This window comes from Salvelinus namaycush, chromosome 18 (assembly GCF_016432855.1).
Source record: "Salvelinus namaycush isolate Seneca chromosome 18, SaNama_1.0, whole genome shotgun sequence".
Taxonomy (NCBI): domain Eukaryota; kingdom Metazoa; phylum Chordata; class Actinopteri; order Salmoniformes; family Salmonidae; genus Salvelinus; species Salvelinus namaycush.
The window spans coordinates 12,208,153-12,225,296 of NC_052324.1; the positions used below are offsets into that span (position 1 = coordinate 12,208,153).

At 40.1% G+C, this 17,144-nt stretch overlaps 1 protein-coding gene across 3 annotated transcripts; it reads left to right on the plus strand.

The window, feature by feature from the left end:
* Nucleotides 1-13: 13 nt before the first annotated feature.
* On the plus strand, nucleotides 14-16,532 carry carnmt1 (carnosine N-methyltransferase 1). Of its 3 annotated transcripts, XM_039013242.1 has the most exons (9): nucleotides 14-704; nucleotides 4,682-4,727; nucleotides 6,829-7,024; nucleotides 7,515-7,681; nucleotides 7,817-7,957; nucleotides 12,157-12,335; nucleotides 12,700-12,813; nucleotides 15,138-15,241; nucleotides 15,445-16,532. In XM_039013242.1, exons 2-9 carry the CDS (start codon nucleotides 4,684-4,686, stop codon nucleotides 15,628-15,630), a joined length of 1,131 nt encoding a protein of 376 aa, XP_038869170.1. In that variant the 5' UTR covers nucleotides 14-704; nucleotides 4,682-4,683; the 3' UTR covers nucleotides 15,631-16,532. The 3 variants fall into 3 exon arrangements, with proteins under 3 accessions (XP_038869170.1, XP_038869171.1, XP_038869169.1); XM_039013243.1 differs by lacking the exon at nucleotides 4,682-4,727 and having other exon boundaries at nucleotides 15,445-16,531; XM_039013241.1 differs by lacking the exon at nucleotides 14-704 and having other exon boundaries at nucleotides 4,682-5,174; nucleotides 15,445-16,531.
* The last annotated feature ends 612 nt before the right edge of the window (nucleotides 16,533-17,144 follow it).

Here is a 17,144-nt window from a genome sequence, read left to right on the forward strand (position 1 = left end):
GGAGTTTCTGTAATACACATAATTGCTCTATTTGTGACACTCAAGGTGCAGTTGATGGTCACTAGACTTGATGCTGAATGTTCTGGATTATTCTCATATCTGTTGATAGTGAATGACACCAGACTGGAGGTACTGAGGACTCACTGATTATTCACTGTTGTATTGTTTTGAAGACATTTTGTGAGTACTGTGGGGCCATACTTGCGAACATAAGCAACCATTTACATTTAAACCGTTTCTCCGGCTCAAAATGTGTATCAGCCAATTCAAATCGTTAATTTACTTGCACGTGACAGAACGCTAAATTGAAGCTGGTCCCATCAGATTAAAATGGCAAATGTTAGCCCTATGCTAACCTCAACAGGTGGCAGTGATTATATCCTGGAACAAGTTCTGCATCAGCAAATTTAAATCGTTGACATAGTTGGACGTGTTCCAACACTTGTTCATGGAAGCCTCCTGAACATACCTGAGTCCAACAGCACATTCTGATCATCCAGGCAACTTTCACGTGTATTTGACTGACTGTTCAAATTGCTCTCTAAAGTGCCTAGTCCATGTAATTGTCACAGATTGTGGCAAGGGTTTGAATCTCACAAGTACTGTGTCAGTGTGATGAAAAGGGACGTAGCCTACAGCCAACAGCTTGGAAATGAAGAATTAATTTAATAAGGAGCTACCTCTTTCAGCCTTGCACACAAACTGTAAGTGAGGACTTGGTGGACTGTATATTCTTTAGGTTTTACTTCATGTGTTCGCTCCCGTTTGCTGGTAAGGGCACAGATGACAGACAGGTAGGATTCCAGTTGAGGTGGTTTAATAACTCTGAATATACACAGGCACGGAACAGCAGCGTATGTAGTATGGATGGGCTAAGGCACTTAGTGGTCTGGCAACTTGCTTCAACCAAAGTGTGTGTGTTTGTTATATCAACAAGGACACCCACTGGCCTTGGCTAACACAACGAAAGCTAACTGGTGAAAACACAAGGATGGGTGGAACTTTCTCTCACTTGACTACTCTGAGCTGATCTTCTTCTCTGAACTGGAGATCACCCAGCATGCTCTGCTCCACTTCACCAGTGGGCAGAGCTAGGGCTCTGATATGAACTAGCATTACTGATATGATTAACTACAAATACTTCACAGCCTTTTGTACACAAACACACTGCTATTGCCTAATAATCATATTGCATAGGCTATATTACATGGACGTGTACACCTACACCGTTTTATATGGATTTTTATAATCATCTGCTTTGTCACGTATGAGTTATTTGACTCGAGGAGGAGGATAATTACAAAGTGTACAGTGATTATAGGTTGCACTCTTGTTATCATCCTACAGATGGCAGTATTGCAGTTTTCTTTTTAAGAAGTTTAGCGTGAGTCCAGAAGACTCGAAACGACAGTCTTAATGGAGGAAGAGACTTGGCTGTAGAAGTAACAGATGATGAATAACTTCTATTTGACAAAGTCATCTAACTCTGGTTACTATAGGAACTCCAATCAACGTACTGCAGCTATAACCTACATTCATTCATATCAGATAGTGTCCTGCTTATGTTATAACCTACTAATGCATATGGGACTTTGTATGGTACACCTCAATTCATGAGGAACCCCATTAAACACCTTGGTCATATTCCATATGTAGCCTCGGCTTTCAGGACAGTGAGGTGAAAGCCTGGTGGAGCCTACCCACAGAGTGATTAACTTACGCCCTTTCCTGGCGAGGAGACATTCGTGTAGGCTATATTCTTATATAGACTACACTTACATGTAGGCTTAACCAGTGGTGTTAAGTACTTTTAAGTAAAAATACTTTAAAGTACTAGCAAATTCGTTTTTGGGGGTATCTATACTGTACTTTACTATTTATTTCTTTGACAACTTTTACTTCACTACATTCCGCAAGAAAATAATGTACTTTTTACTTCATACATTTTCCATGACACCCAAAAGTACTCGTTACCTTTTGGATGCTTAGCAGGACAGGAAAGTTGGCCAATTCATGCACTTATCTAGAGAACATCCCTGGTCATCCCTACTACCTCTGATCTTGCGGACTCACTAAACACAAATGCTTCGCTTGTAAATCATGTCTGAGTGTTGGAGTGTTCCCCTGGCTATCCATAAATAATTTTAAAAATAAAAACGGGCCATCTGGTCTGCTTAATATAAGGTATTTCAAATGATTTATACTTTTACTTTTGATTCTTACGTGTATTTTAGCAATTACATTTACTTTCGATACTTTTATTTTTTTATTTTTTTTATTTAACCTTTATTTAACCAGGTAGACAAGTTCTCATTTGCAACCTCGACCTGGCCAAGATAAAGCATAGCAATTCGACACATACAACAACACAGAGTTACACATGGAATAAACAAAACATACAGTCAATAATACAGTAGAAAAATAAGTCTATATACAATGTGAGCAAATGAGGTGAGATCCTTAATATACTTAAGTATATGTTAAACCAAATACTTTTAGACTTTTACTCAAGTAGTATTTTACTGGGTGACTTTCACTTTTACTTATTAAGGCATCTTTACTTTTACTCAAGTATAACAATTAGGTACTTTTTCCACAACTGGGCTTACCACACTTTATACACTATGCATTATTAGAATAATTTACTTCGTCACATGCCTTTTGAATCGAACATCAAGGACCGGCAGGGAATAGTTTTTTCCTCAACAAAAGATATTGATGCGAGGGGGGAATCGAACCCATTTTTAAAATACACTATACATTTTTAGTCAACCACATTAGCTGTGTGCCACCTAGAAGTGATGATAATAATGATGATGATAATAGCCTACATGACTTGTGTGCGATGTACAATAAACGTACATGTTGTAAGGACCTCATCCATATTTTTTCACATAAAAGCCCATGGATGTGTGTGAAACAGAAACAAAAACGTGGGATTTTGTCATATGCGGGAAATGTTGTGTAACCTTAGTAGTAGCTAGTACCCTATAGTCAAGGATGCATCAACGCAATATTAGCACACAACATTTTGTTATAAGACCAACATAAGAAAGTAATCAAGACGACTAGCTTGTTTAAGCCTCCGCCATGTATATCTCACTAGGTCAGGGTATTTATATATCCACTAATTCCAATATATCCATGACATTCATGATTTCCTTAAGTGCCCGAGGGTGATAGTTTGTAGTGTGATTTCCTTTCCGGTCCATAGAGGTATTTAAAACTGTATTAAAATCCCCACCAAATAATAGAGTCTAGTGTTGCTTGTAGAGTTGATAAATTCTTATATATATTTTCAAAGAAGCTTGGATCATCATTATTTGGACCGTATAGGTTAATAAGCCATATCTGTTTGTTGTCCAATAACATATTTAAAATAATCCATCTACCTTTATGATCTGTTGGGACAATTTGCACATTTGGATCAAAATTACTGTTAATTAATATCATCACCCCTTTTTAATTTCTTTGCACATGGGAGAAGTATATTTCGCCCACCCAGTCTTTTTTCCACAAAACTTCATCTAAAATTGTTGAATGAGTTTCCTGTAAACAATAGATATTATATTTCTTCTCTTTTAGCCAGGTAAATATTGATGGTCTTTCCTTATTTTCAGCTAAGCCATTACAATTATAACTGGCTATACTTATTTCACCACTTACCATAATGAGACACACGTTTCAGTTCTATTTATCAAAATATATGTTTGTAAATGTACCATTAAACAGTAACATGATGATTGAGTGTCTATATAGCGGTACCATGATATTTGCATTGCTACTATGTAAACCTCCAATTGGTCCCCACTATTCCACCCGCTAAAAGCCCTCCTCATCCCGAGTTGGGTTGTTTCCTACCTTCACAACCTGGGAGCGACCCGTCAGGAAGTCCAGGACCCAATTGCACAGTGCGGGGTTCAGACCCAGGGCTCCGACCTTAATGATGAGCTTGGAGGGTACTATGGTGTTGAAGGCTGAGCTATAATCAATGAACAGCATTCTTACATAGGTATTCCTCTTGTCCAGATGGGATAGGGCAGTGCAATGGCGATTGCATCGTCTGCGGATCTATTGGGGCGGTGTGTAAATTGAGGTGCGTTTACGGTGTCAGGTAGGGTAGAGATGATATGATCCTTAACTAGAATATCAAAGCACTTCATGATGACTGGTAGCATCCGAAAGGTTTGGCCTAAAAAAAATAAAACAAACAAGTTTTTCTCTACGACCCCCACAAGTGTCAAGGGACTCGTCAAAAGGTAACGCATACAAATTAATGGAAGTATGGAGGTAGTTTTATGGCAACAAAAATAAGGGGTTAAATGTGTAAAAAAAATTACTTCCTGAGCTTTCTTATATCTCCTAGATATAGGATAGACACTTCAAAATCTTATTCCTTATGATTTATTTTTTGACAGTCTTTATTGCAACTTGTGAATGTGTTATTCAATGCGTTTCTATGGGCTATAATGCGTTTCTATGGGCCAAACGCAACATTTTATCAAATATGTTTTTTTTAATAATTTTTGATAACTAAAGGGGTCCTATAATTCAAAATCAAATAGCTTAATGATCCATGATATGACCTTCTTAAAACAATTCCATATGTAAGCTTAGAGCCCCCCACCTCAACGGCTTTGACTTTTAAGAATTGCATTTCAATGTTTGCTTATGTTCGCAGGTATGGGCCTTACTGATTCTGTTTTGACTTCCTACAAGCCTTTCAGGTTGGTGTTTACACATTTGGTGCTGTCTGATGTTTGATTAGGATATAAAGGGCCTGTCTCCAGGAGGCCATTTATACATTTTCTCTGCTTCTGTGCTGGGGCTGTCTTCCTGTTGCAACTTGTAATAAACTGGACACACATACACAGGTAAAATCATTTTCTGCTCGAACAAAAAATACAGCAGAAGCTACTAGTTAGCTCACTGCCATAGTTAACTTGCCAACCAGATGAAAGGTCTATTACTTTTCCTGGCTCACTCCATTGTTCGATTGGATGGGTCTGAGTACAACATTCAGACATGGCGGAAGGAACGGTGGACCAGGTTACTGATGGAGAGCAAGAAGAAGCATATTTTTACCGAGAAAGGATTAAATGTACACCAGAAGAGGAGACAAGGCTCGAAAGGCAACACTTTTGGAAAGTGATCGATGCGTTTAGATACTACAGGTACGGACTGTTTCAAAACAGCAGTAGTATTTGGTAGCTAGCTTACCCATAAAGTCATTTGACCCAGACGGTCTGGCTATCGTTAGTTCAAGTTTTTATTAGTCGTATGTACGGGATACACCGTCTAACGGTGCAAGTTCCTTCTCGACAATGCAACAATAATAAGAAATAATAAAACAAGAATAGGAACATGAAGTAACGTTAAATGACTCATGGAAGGGGGATCGGGGGTGTTTAAATTGTGCAGTTGTGATGTGTGTGTTATGTTGATGGTGTAACGTTTTGTCCGAAGATTTTAGAAGAGGGATGACTGATTTTTGGGTTTGACTAGTTCTCACAGCCCTAAAGTCATGGCTAAACCCCGCCTATTTCTACAATGTCTCTTCTTAAAGGCCCAGTGCAGTCAATAATACTGTGGTTAGAATAATATTGTGAAAATTATGATAATGACCTTTATCAAGTCCTCCTTTAGTCAAGTCCTCCTGAACTTTAGTCAAGTCCTCCTGAAAATGCAGCCTTTTTAGGCAACCTGGTCTCAGCACATTTTGTATTATTCTGTACGTAAACCCGAGATACTCAATTTAGTATGATATGTTTCGTATGGTATGTGATAATTGCTGGATGTCCGTCAACCATTTCGTATGATTTGTTACGATTTACAATTCCTATTATATGTTATGAATTTTCAAAACGTACAATATGTAACGAATTTTCAAAACGTACGATATGTTACAATTTGGCAAAACGTATGATATGTTACTAATTCTAGCTAGGTGAGTTAGCTAGCTCGCTAATTTTAGCTAGGCTAAGATTAAGGTTAAGTTTAGGAGTTAGTTTAAAGGGTTAAGGTTAGCATTAGGGTAAGGGTTAGATAACATGCTAAGTAGTTGCAAAGTAGCTAAAAATATAGTAAGTCATTGAAAAGTAGCAAATTAGCTAAAATTGTCTGTAATGCGATTTGAACTCGCAACAGCTGCATTGGTGCATTGGACAGCTGCATTGGACCAAATCGGATTTTAAACCTAACTTTAACCTCCCTGCTGACCTTATGGGTAACCCTTAAGTTAAGACCCCATTTTTACAATAGTCAATTTTTACTTTGCGGTAACTAGTGACAACCCTAATTATGTTGCATAGCTAGCTAGCTAAGATATATTATGTATTTATATCAGGATTTATACCGTTTTGGATAACTACATTGTCCCATACCATCGCTATTTAGCTAGTAGCTAGATAACAGCAGCACAGGAAGTGGAGCTAGCTCTAGAAAATAACAAATATAACTAAAAGAAGATGCAAAAACAGCAAGAGCTATAATGTCCAGGCTGACAAACATTTACATTTCAATACAGTTAATCTTGTTACTTACAAACAAGAAGGTCATACGTGATTATGCCTAGTCTATACAACCATGTTCACCATAATGGAAGCTGCTTAGAAAAAAGGGCATAAAAGGGTTTTGTGAATCTTTGTGTCAAGTCATTTCAAGGAGTCTGGATATTGGATTAGGCTTTATCATATTTCAAAAAGGCTATAAAATGAGTTTCTATTCCCCCCCATCTGTGTTTCTGGACCTCCATCTTCTCTTCCTCCTTTTCACCGTGGCACCACCCTTCCCTTTTCCTTTGTCTAATTCACCTCCCCTTAATCTCAGGATGCATGTTCAAGAGCGGGTGAATCGAGCAGAACGTCAGTTCCAGAGTCTTCCGAAGCATCACCAGCTGCTGCTGCCCGGGGTCTTGCCCAACCTGGCCCGTATCCGCCGCAGTGTGGACCACAACCAGGAGGTGCTGCAGGCCATCGTGCTCAACTGTGTCCACATGTTTGAGAACATGGAGTATGGCGAAGAGGTGAGCTAAACGGTCAGAAAAGGTCACACTCATGCTTTCTCGCAGTCACACCAGACACTACTTGTAGCCCTCAAACTACTGGAAATCAGTTATTTTTAATGGAAAGAGGAGACACAAGGAGTCATTTAGCAATTTAACCACTGGCAACTAGAGAACTCGCTACCAAAGTTGAGAATTCCAACTTTATGCAAAATGGTCAGTGATGCGAATGCAGGATAACCAATCGGAGTAGGGAGGGTCTTACTTGCTAGCTTTGACACTGTGCTGGATAGGCTGCATCTAGGTGTTTTTGTGCAAGAAAAATACAGTAGTAGTAGGAGGAGCTGCATATGTTTTTCTATTCTAGTATACCACACCGGCACACATTTCAGTAGTTCTTGTAGTAGTGTAAATTATATTAGAAGATAGATCTTAGATTAATTTGCTTCCATGATCCTTTCACCATTGGATGAAGTTTGAGGAGTTGAAGTGAATCTGTCTTTCTGTCCAGGATGACCTGAGGAAGGTGGGTACGTCTTCCACGTTCGACATGGACAAGCTCAAGTCCACCATTAAGCAGTTTGTGCGTGACTGGAGTGAGGCCGGCCAGGCTGAGAGAGACTCCTGCTACCTGCCCCTCATCCAAGAGATCCAGAGACTCTTTCCCAGCAACAAGTGGTGAACACACACACACACACACACACACACACACACACACACACACACACAGTCTTGAATTCTAAATCAGTTGTGTGATTTTGTATTTTGAATTACGTGTGTATTCTGTCAGTGATGGCGTGGTTGTTTCTGTAGTGATGTGTCCAAGGTGAGCGTGCTGGTTCCGGGGGCAGGGCTTGGTCGCCTGGCATGGGAAATCGCTCGTCTGGGTTATGCCTGCCAAGGCAACGAATGGAGCTTCTTCATGCTCTTCTCCTCAAACTTCGTCCTCAACAGGTAACACTCACCCTCAGCCCTAACCAAGGGTGCAAGTAGATTTAATTTCTTCCCATTATGGGACCTCCTATGTGTGCACCTCAAAAATGTATGGGTGTAACAGGCCCGGCCCTGGACGTTCTGCCACCCTAGGGAAGACAAAAAATTGCCACCCCCCCTCCTATCCCGCTAAACTAGAATGGTGTACAACAGGGGTCGGCAATAGGTTTGGGCCAATTTTTTTATCAGCAAATAGTCGGCAGAACAGAACCATAAGAAGAGAACATAACAGCAGCCCAATTCATAGGCCTATTCATAACACATCTGGTTAATAGGCTATATAGTCAGTTCAATGTCAATAACATATCATATTTTCAAACTGATAAAATCACCAATGTCTCTATTAAATTCGTTTTTATATTTCTTTGTGCGTTGATTGGGGAAAAACGGTTTGCAATCAAGAGAAAATGTTGCTCTGAAAAAGTTTCAAAAGAAAGGTGGATAATGAAAATAGAAGTTTCAGGGAAGAATGGACAGCGAAATAGGCGTATTTCTCCAATGTCAAACCAGAGAATGTTCGCAACGAAACGGTTGCTGTTTGCAAATAATTAAACATTAGACATCCTTATTAATCTAAATATGGCACTTTCAAAAGTTACCTTTCCACCCAGACAGACACTCAACCAACACAGAATAATGTACGCTTCAAATGTTGACATTCTGAAGCTCAGCTGCGGCCTATTCTGCCCCTAGTAATTTAACTTTAAATTTTCTGAAAAGAGAATATATTAAATCCAACTTCTTAGGGATCAGCGTCCCGTCAACTGGACAGTTGTAAATCATGCAGCGCCTTGTGTCACAACAGATTTTAGAGAAACAACAAATATCGGTACATATAAGTGTCTTATATCGGCTGAAAGCTTAAATTCTTGTTTCACCGTGACAGGTTTGATAAATTCACCTCTGAAGGTGTCATGTGAACTTACATTCTGAAATCTTGCTCTGATTTATCATCCAAAGGGTCCCAGAGATAACATGAAGTGTCGTTTTGTTAGATAAAATCCCTTTTCATATCCTAAAAAGGTCCATATAGCATGCACAATCGATTTTGTATTTCCACTTTGCAAAGAAAGGAATCTGTGAAATCTAACCCTAAACGTTGTTTCAACCAGTCAAATCACGTTCGTATGAATTCCTCAGAGATCCTAGAACGTAACAAGACTTTACTATATCATTAGGGGTGTAGTATATCCTATAAGACACCATATTTGGTCAGAGAGCGACGCCTTCATGGCACGCCAATGACGCGGGTGGTCTTCACTTGAACGACTCTAACTTTGTCAAATAAGCACCAATCGGAGTCAAACAAAACTAGCTAGATAGCCCATGAGCTGGGCTTTATGGGAGTATCCGTGTATCTGTCGTAAAATGTAGCTACTAACCTTGTACGACAGCATGCCATTTCATTTTGGACAAAAAATGTAAGAATATTCAGACTTATGAAAACTGGTTGTTTTGCAAATGTTGAACTATAATATGGCTACTAATACTGGAAAAGCTAAATCAAAGTCCAAGTATACAGATTTCAAATCAAAATCAAATCAAAGTTTATTTGTCACGTGCGCTGAATACAACAGGTGTAGTAGACCTTATAGTGAAATGCTTACTTACAGGCTCTAACCAATAGTGCAAAAAAGGTATTAGGTGAACAATAGGTAGGTAAAGAAATAAAACAACAGTAAAAAGACAGGCTATATACAGTAGCGAGGCTATAAATGTAGCGAGGCTACATACAGACACCGGTTAGTCAGACTGATTTGAGGTAGTATGTACATATAGATATGGTTAAAGTGACTATGCATATATGATGAACAGAGAGTAGCAGTAGCGTAAAAGAGGGGTTGGCGGGTGGGGGACACAATGCAGATAGCCCGGTTAGCCAATGTGCGGGAGCACTGGTTGGTCGGCCCAATTGAGGTAGTATGTACATGAATGTATAGTTAAAGTGACTATGCATATATGAGATATATATATATATATATTCTTGCAGAAAAATTTAATATGAATGCAAATGCCTCCTTCATGATTTGCCCAAATGTACCTGGGTGACTTCACACTAAATGTCATGTAGTTCGCTCATACTTCAAGTTACCCGTCTGAAACTTTGCACATACACTGCTGCCATCTTGTTGACACCATCGGAATTGCAACCAGAGTGATGGCTGGAAGTGGGACCTTTCTGTTGCATTTCAAAGATGGTGGTAGAAAAAGAAACGGTTGTTTTTTTTCTTTGTATTTTCTTCTACCAGATCTATTGTGTTATATTCTCCTACATTCAATTCACATTTCCACAAACTTCAAAGTGTTTCCTTTCAAATGGTACCAAGAATATGCAGATCCTTGCTTCAGGGCCTGAGCTACAGGCAGTTAGATGTGGGTATGTCATTTAGGCGAAAATTGAAAAAAGGGGTTTATCCCTAAGATTTTTTAATAAGGCATCAGAGTTAAGCACTGTTATAGAACGCGTTATATTATCTGGATACTTTTCATTGATTTATTTCTAAATTTAAACTTAACAATAGGTATAAGTGTTGCCCTTTTCTTTAACAAAGGGTATGGCATACCCTCACTCATTTTGAGCCCTGGTTTTAACTGAACACACCAAGCCCTTCTCAGACACCAAGGTATTTAAGGAGTGCACGGTGACAGTATTGGAGGCTTTGGCTATACTGGCAAATCTATGGATAGCATAATTGTGTCTGTCAAACAGGTAGGCCTACCTCTTTTTGGGGGGAATTGGAAGAAATAGCCTCCAACAAAGCCCTCTTGTTGTTAGTGAAGTCGAATTAAAATGAAGACAGTTGTTGAAATGAATTACTTTCAGCACCGTTTGCTGTCCTCCTCTGTTTTGATTATGCCGTAGCCACACCAAAGGTGATGTTTGCCCGCTAGCCTTTTTAGTTGACTTTCTCCTGCACTCTCGCTCCTCATTAATAAGTTAATGATTGAAAAAGTGTCTGTCTCATGACATTGTAATACATTTAGTCTCCAGTCCATGGGTTACAGAAAAACCACATAGGCTGCTACTCTTTCTACCCGTAGGCTACATAATTTATGTAAAATTAATTTGATGGAGCGTGGTGGAGCGTAGAGTCTCTCCAACAGCACCCTGGAGAGGTGCACTATGCATGGATAAGCAAAATATTTTTGCACCCCTGCCTGTGACAAAGTGGGCCCTGCTTATGATGGGGCAACATCAGCACTCACCTAAATAGCCCGCATGCCACTGGTATTGTTTTTGGGCAGAATAATGTGAGGTGTTGTTGGAGGTGCAGCTTGGTCAGTTTAAGTCGGAAAATGCTGCCCTCATCAAACTGCCGCTCTAGGCGGCTGCCTAATCCTGCGTAATGGGCGGGCCACCCGTAGGGCCTAATCATAGAATTATATTTAGAATTACTATTAATAACATTTTTCTGTGGGACTAGCCAGAATTATTTGTAATTTAACTTTTCTTGTGGCATCAACACAACCAGTCATGATGTTTGCATCTGATTTTCAAACAATCACTTCAAAGGGCTCCCGTGCACGTTCATCCACTCGCAACATATTTCCAGCCTCCGAACAGTGGTGGATGGAAATAGACATCCGTTACACAAAACACCAAAACAGTGTAATGACATTTGGTGGTTGTCATTAGGCCAAAATTAATTCCTCCACTGCTGTCCGACATGCGTCTCTCTGCCGTAGCAAAATGTTTGTGTTCTCCTCAAACCACATCGTATTTCGGAGCGTAGGCTATAGGCCTACCACCTGTTTTCAAGTCCATTCGCTCATTTTGCATGCCTCTAACATACAGTAATGATAACTGTAGGCTACTACACCTTTTATTTTTCTTGACATTTTGTTTTCATTATTGGGATAGGCTCATGTTTTACCGATACGGCGTACCCGCACTATTTGTTTTGCCGTGACACCGTACCGGACCGCACCGCCTTACTTTCACCCCTGGCCCTAACTCAAGCCTTGCGTATGATACAATAATTCCGCCCTTGCATATGTTGCACCGTGTGTCATTTAATGTTGAAATGTCTGGTGTGTTTAGCTGCCTGAAAACCTGGGCCAAATCAATTGCCTAGCATATCAAATTAGCCCAATGCAATCCTCTTCGGACCCCTGTTGTTCAGCTTAACTTACCGTGGCTCTGTTCTGTCCTTCCTGAGGTGTGAAAAGGTCAACTCCATGACCCTGTACCCCTGGATCCACCAGTTCAGCAACAACAAGAGGTCATCTGACCAGACGCGGCCAATCAGCTTCCCAGATGTCAACCCCCAGAGCCTGCCTCCAAACTCGGAGTTCTCCATGGTGGCTGGGGACTTCCAGGAGGTCTACACAGAGCCTAGTGAGTGGTGAGCTTCACACAGGCTGTATGAAAGATCAACAAGAGCAATGAGTGATCAGGCCCTGTGTTCACAAAACGTCTCAGAGTAAGAGTGCTGATCTAGAATCAGGTCCAACCTTGTCTGATTCATTATGTTCTGAAAGACTAAACTGATCCTAGATCAGCACTCCTGCTCTTAGACACGGGCCTTGTCTCTCTGTTAAGTGACAGGTTGTTATGTGAATTGGCCACGTCTTGAGCAGTCAATGGTGAAAGTGAGCACTCTGTCCTAGACACAGATCATTTTTGTATTACCTGTGTTGGTATTAGCAATAAGGTGAGACGGGTTAGACGAGTATAGTATCATTGTGGTCTTTCCTGTCAGACACCTGGGACTGCGTGGCTACCTGCTTCTTCATCGACACGGCGCACAATGTCATCGACTACGTGGAGACCATCTGGAACATTCTGAAGCCTGGAGGCGTGTGGATCAATCTTGGTGAGCGACGACATGTTCAACAGAGCTCCTTACTGACCAGTGATAGAGGTTCTCTACGCATTTTTTGGTGTAGTTCCTGTTTAAACTTACTGGTAGTGTATGACACGCTGTATGTCAGTGGCGGTCGGTGCCGTTTAAGGGAGGGTGTATTTTTTTGGGGTTTGGAGCATGGCCTTATTTCTATTGGATGACTGTCATTAATACTACATTCACCCAGCTCAATGTAACATCGGTTTAGACGACTACATGATACTCCCTATACCCATAAATTGTCCCTATACCCATCATGAGGTTGCTACAACCTAGCCTACGAATGAAAGCTTACAACATAGGTGCACACGTCGACAGAAAAATTTGAGTAATCAAAGTGACAGACAGGGAAACATTTAATACCGCCTTGCACACTCTTGACTGCATCTAGCTGATCTAGGGTGTAATCGTTAGTCCAACAGTTGCAAACTAGACTTTCTATTGGACAAATTCAGGTATGTTATCCCTGTTTCGTTCCATTTGCTACCGTTTAAGAAATGTTTTTCAACAGAATTGGCAGAATGAATACACCCCTGATCACACGCAAACAGTTCACTTTCATAGCAGCCACATATACTGAAACAAAAATATAAACGCAACCTCCAATGTTGTTTTAGAGAATTTGGCAGTATGTCCAACAGGCCTCACAACCGCAGACCACGTGTAACCACGCTATTCCAGGACCTCCACATCTGGCTTCTTCACCTGCGGGAGTATTTCTGTCTGTAATAAAGCCATTTCTTGGGGAAAATCCAATTCTGATTGGCTGGGCCTGGCTCCCCAGTGGGTGGCCTGGCTCCCAAGTGGGTGGGCCTATGCCCACCCATGGCTGCACTCCTGCCCAGTCATGTGAAATCCATAGATTAGGGCCTAATGAATTAATTTAATTGACTGATTTCCTTATATGAACTGTAACTCAGTAAAATCTTTGAAATTGTTGCATGTTGCGTTTATATTTTTGTTCAGTATACAAACAGCATGTATAATTCCTTCTCGCATCTACGCACTGTCCTCCTCTCACCTTTTCCCTTTGTTTGTGGACTTCAGTGCACAATACAACAGCTGTATGTGACCAGGCGAGAAAAACCTTTCCAACCCAAACCTTCATACCATAACCGCTACACAAAGCCTACGTTTTTGTCACCATTTTAACTAACGTCATAGTCAACATAGCTAGCTATTAGAACTAACTTATTAATAAACATGTGTGGTATCCCGGGAGGTTTACCCTGGTTGGTGATAGAACTGATGTACGTGCCGCAACGTTGGCTCCCTCTGCTGGGAGTACACGGGCTAGGCACCCCGCCGCTGATGGCTCCAAGTAGAGGTAATTAGGCGAGAGTGCCAACCAGCAGTGCAGGCCACATAAAGGGAGCACTGTTGCACGCCGCGAAGGGAGAGAGAGAGACGGACACGGAGCAAAACCTGAGAAGGACAGAGCGAAACCTATGTTATTTAGTTATGTTTATTTTGTTGCCTAGTAAAGTTGTGTTTTCTGACTAGCACCTCCCTGTCTCTGTTAATCTCTGCACGCTCAACCCAACACCCCATGGTTTGCCACACCCGCTATAATCATGTAGTACAGTGTACAGCAAGCAGTTTAGTAGTTACACCGGGTGTTTGAGTAGGCTAAACTAACTAGCTGCATTCGTTAGCTAGGTAAGTTAAAGTGAAAATACAACAAAATACAGCTAGCTCTCTCTTGCGTCTCCTTCATTTTTGAATAAATTAATTTGTTCAAAACTGTTCAACTATTGTCTTTCTCTTTGAGTCAACTACACACCACATTTTATGCACTGCCGTGCTAGCTAGCTGTAGCTTATTCTTTCAGAACTAGATTAATACTCTGATCCTTTGATTAGGTCGACAACGTCAGTTCATACTGCAAGAGCTCTGATAGGTTGGAGGACGTCCTCCGGAAGTTGCCATAATTACTGTGTAAGTCTATAGAAGGGGGTGAGAACCATGAGCCTCCTAGGTTTTGTATAGAAGCCAATGTACCCAGAGGAGGACAGAAACTAGCTGTCCTCTGGCTACACCTTGGTGCTACCCCAGAGAGTGCTGTTGATGCTACTGTAGACCTTCATTGCAAAACAGTGTGTTTTAATCAATTATTTGACAAAATGTGAATATATTTAGAATAGCTTTATCAAAATAGTATAACTTTTTTTATTGTTTCACTATTTTTATTTTTATTAAATTCACTGAGGATGGTCCACCCCTTCCTCCTCTGAGGAGCCTTCACTACTGTATGAATACTTTTACTAAAGCTGCGATTCCTCCCTTGTCTATAGGCCCACTGCTGTACCACTTTGAGAACATGGCCAACGAGCTCTCCATCGAGCTCAGCTATGAGGACGTCAGGGCAGCAATTTTAAAATATGGATTCCATTTGGAGGTAAAGCTGTTTAAAAAAAAATATATATATATATATATATATATATATATATATATATATATATATATATATATATATAAAGAACAGGTGTACAGATTGGAGGAATAAGATGAACTACTACTACAAAAGTATAAACATTGTTTTCAGTTTCAGTTGCTTTGACTATCCTCCTTGGGCCTAAAACACCCTGTTTTTCACTGCAGGTGGAGAGAGAGTCTGTCCCCACCACCTACACGGAGAACGATCAGTCCATGCTGAAGTACCTGTACGACTGTGTTTTCTTTGTGGCAAGGAAACCTGACCATCTGTATGCCAACGGTTACCAGGTGGTCCATAAGAACAGACCGGAAGCTTCGCAACGGCGAGAGAGCTGCGACAGTCTGACGTGACATCGTCTGTCATGACATCGCAGAGCAACAACTGGAAAAAACGCAATTGGTCACCACCAAGAGCATAAAAAAATTTGTAAGATGACAGAAACACAAGTCAATGGACAGGTTTGCTTTCATGTTTCTTCTTCTTTATATTGTCTCATCGCCAGAGCTGCCAAATCACCTTCCTTCCTACCCTGAGCCTTTGAGATTGAGACAGATGCCTATTATGAACTCAAGTGACTAAATCTTTCAGCACAGGACTTTGTCTTCAGTTAAAGAGGCAAAGTGTTGCCTCTATCTCCATGGTGACCTGATGTAGTTGCATGCGTGTCAGAGACCCGCCTCTACGTCTTCCCATTGTATTTATTTTGTAAAATACAGTTACCAACTCTGGCTATTTATAGTATTATTTTTTTAATCACTTAAAATCATTTGCTGAAGTGGCTGGAGTTGGTTATTTTAACCTATATTGTATGATTGGACACAGATTGAGTTTCAGCATTACACCCTGGATCTAGTTACTGTCTCACTTAATAAAGAGAAACAATTCTTTAAAAAAAAGAAAACATTTCATTGACTGAGAGGGATTGTCTAATTTTCATGACTCAATAGGTTCTTTAGGGTCATTCCATGAAAAGTGCCTTTGATATTAAGTATTAATTGTGCACCAATATTGCATTTTAAAAGCCTGATATTTAAATGAAGTGCCCTTTAATATAGACCACATGGAGAATTCAATAAATCAGATTTTTTAAATATGAATAAAGACTTACTTTCGTGCCAAAAATCCCTTTGTACACCCTCCGTGACTTCTATAATGATTTTAACCCACTTAACCCCAACATTTCTCCAAGCTTTCACAATCATTGTAAAGACCTAGTTATTTTGTTGCTTTGACAGTCATTTCTGAAGATTTTAATTTATTTCATGTGATTAGTGATTAATTTACATCTGTCCCTCATTTTAAGGTCACGTAAACTGAACTCTCATTTTCTGGTGTTTTGTGGAGAAAAACTGAGCGGATCGAGCATAACACGTCAACCCTGTTACCCATAGATCGACATTCTAGAAATAATTTAACAATAAATACATTTTTGTGAAGCTTGCATTCAATTGCCATTCCCTTCTGTCAAAAGGGGATTCATGGCTGATTTAAGAGGAAGTCATTGTTTACTTTATTTGACACTTACTAGTCATTTTTTTTATTTGACCTTGAGATGGGAAAACTAGTTTTTTTATTAAGTAGAATATGTGCCCTTTATGGCAGAATGTTAAAATTAGGTGAAAGCAATGTTTTTTTTTTAATTATATGCACCTCTATATACACCTCATCAGCCCAGCCAGGCAATTTATAAACTTGATCTCCACTATAAAAAGCATCCAGACATTATCTCACATTTCTTTTAGACTAACATTTAGTTTTCAACAATGGAGATTTGTATAAACCTTGCTGTCTGTCTCTCTGACATTTGCAACATTGTTTCAATATTCAAATTCGATCTCCTGCTGTCCCATAGTAATGAACGTGA

Coding starts and splice junctions, on each gene's coding strand:
- carnmt1 (XM_039013241.1), top strand. CDS start 5,026: ATGGCGGAAGGAACGGTGGACCAGGTTACTGATGGAGAGCAAGAAGAA. Junction 7,025..7,514: donor ACATGGAGTATGGCGAAGAG/GTGAGCTAAACG, acceptor CTTTCTGTCCAG/GATGACCTGAGGAAGGTGGG. Junction 7,682..7,816: donor CTCTTTCCCAGCAACAAGTG/GTGAACACACAC, acceptor TTGTTTCTGTAG/TGATGTGTCCAAGGTGAGCG.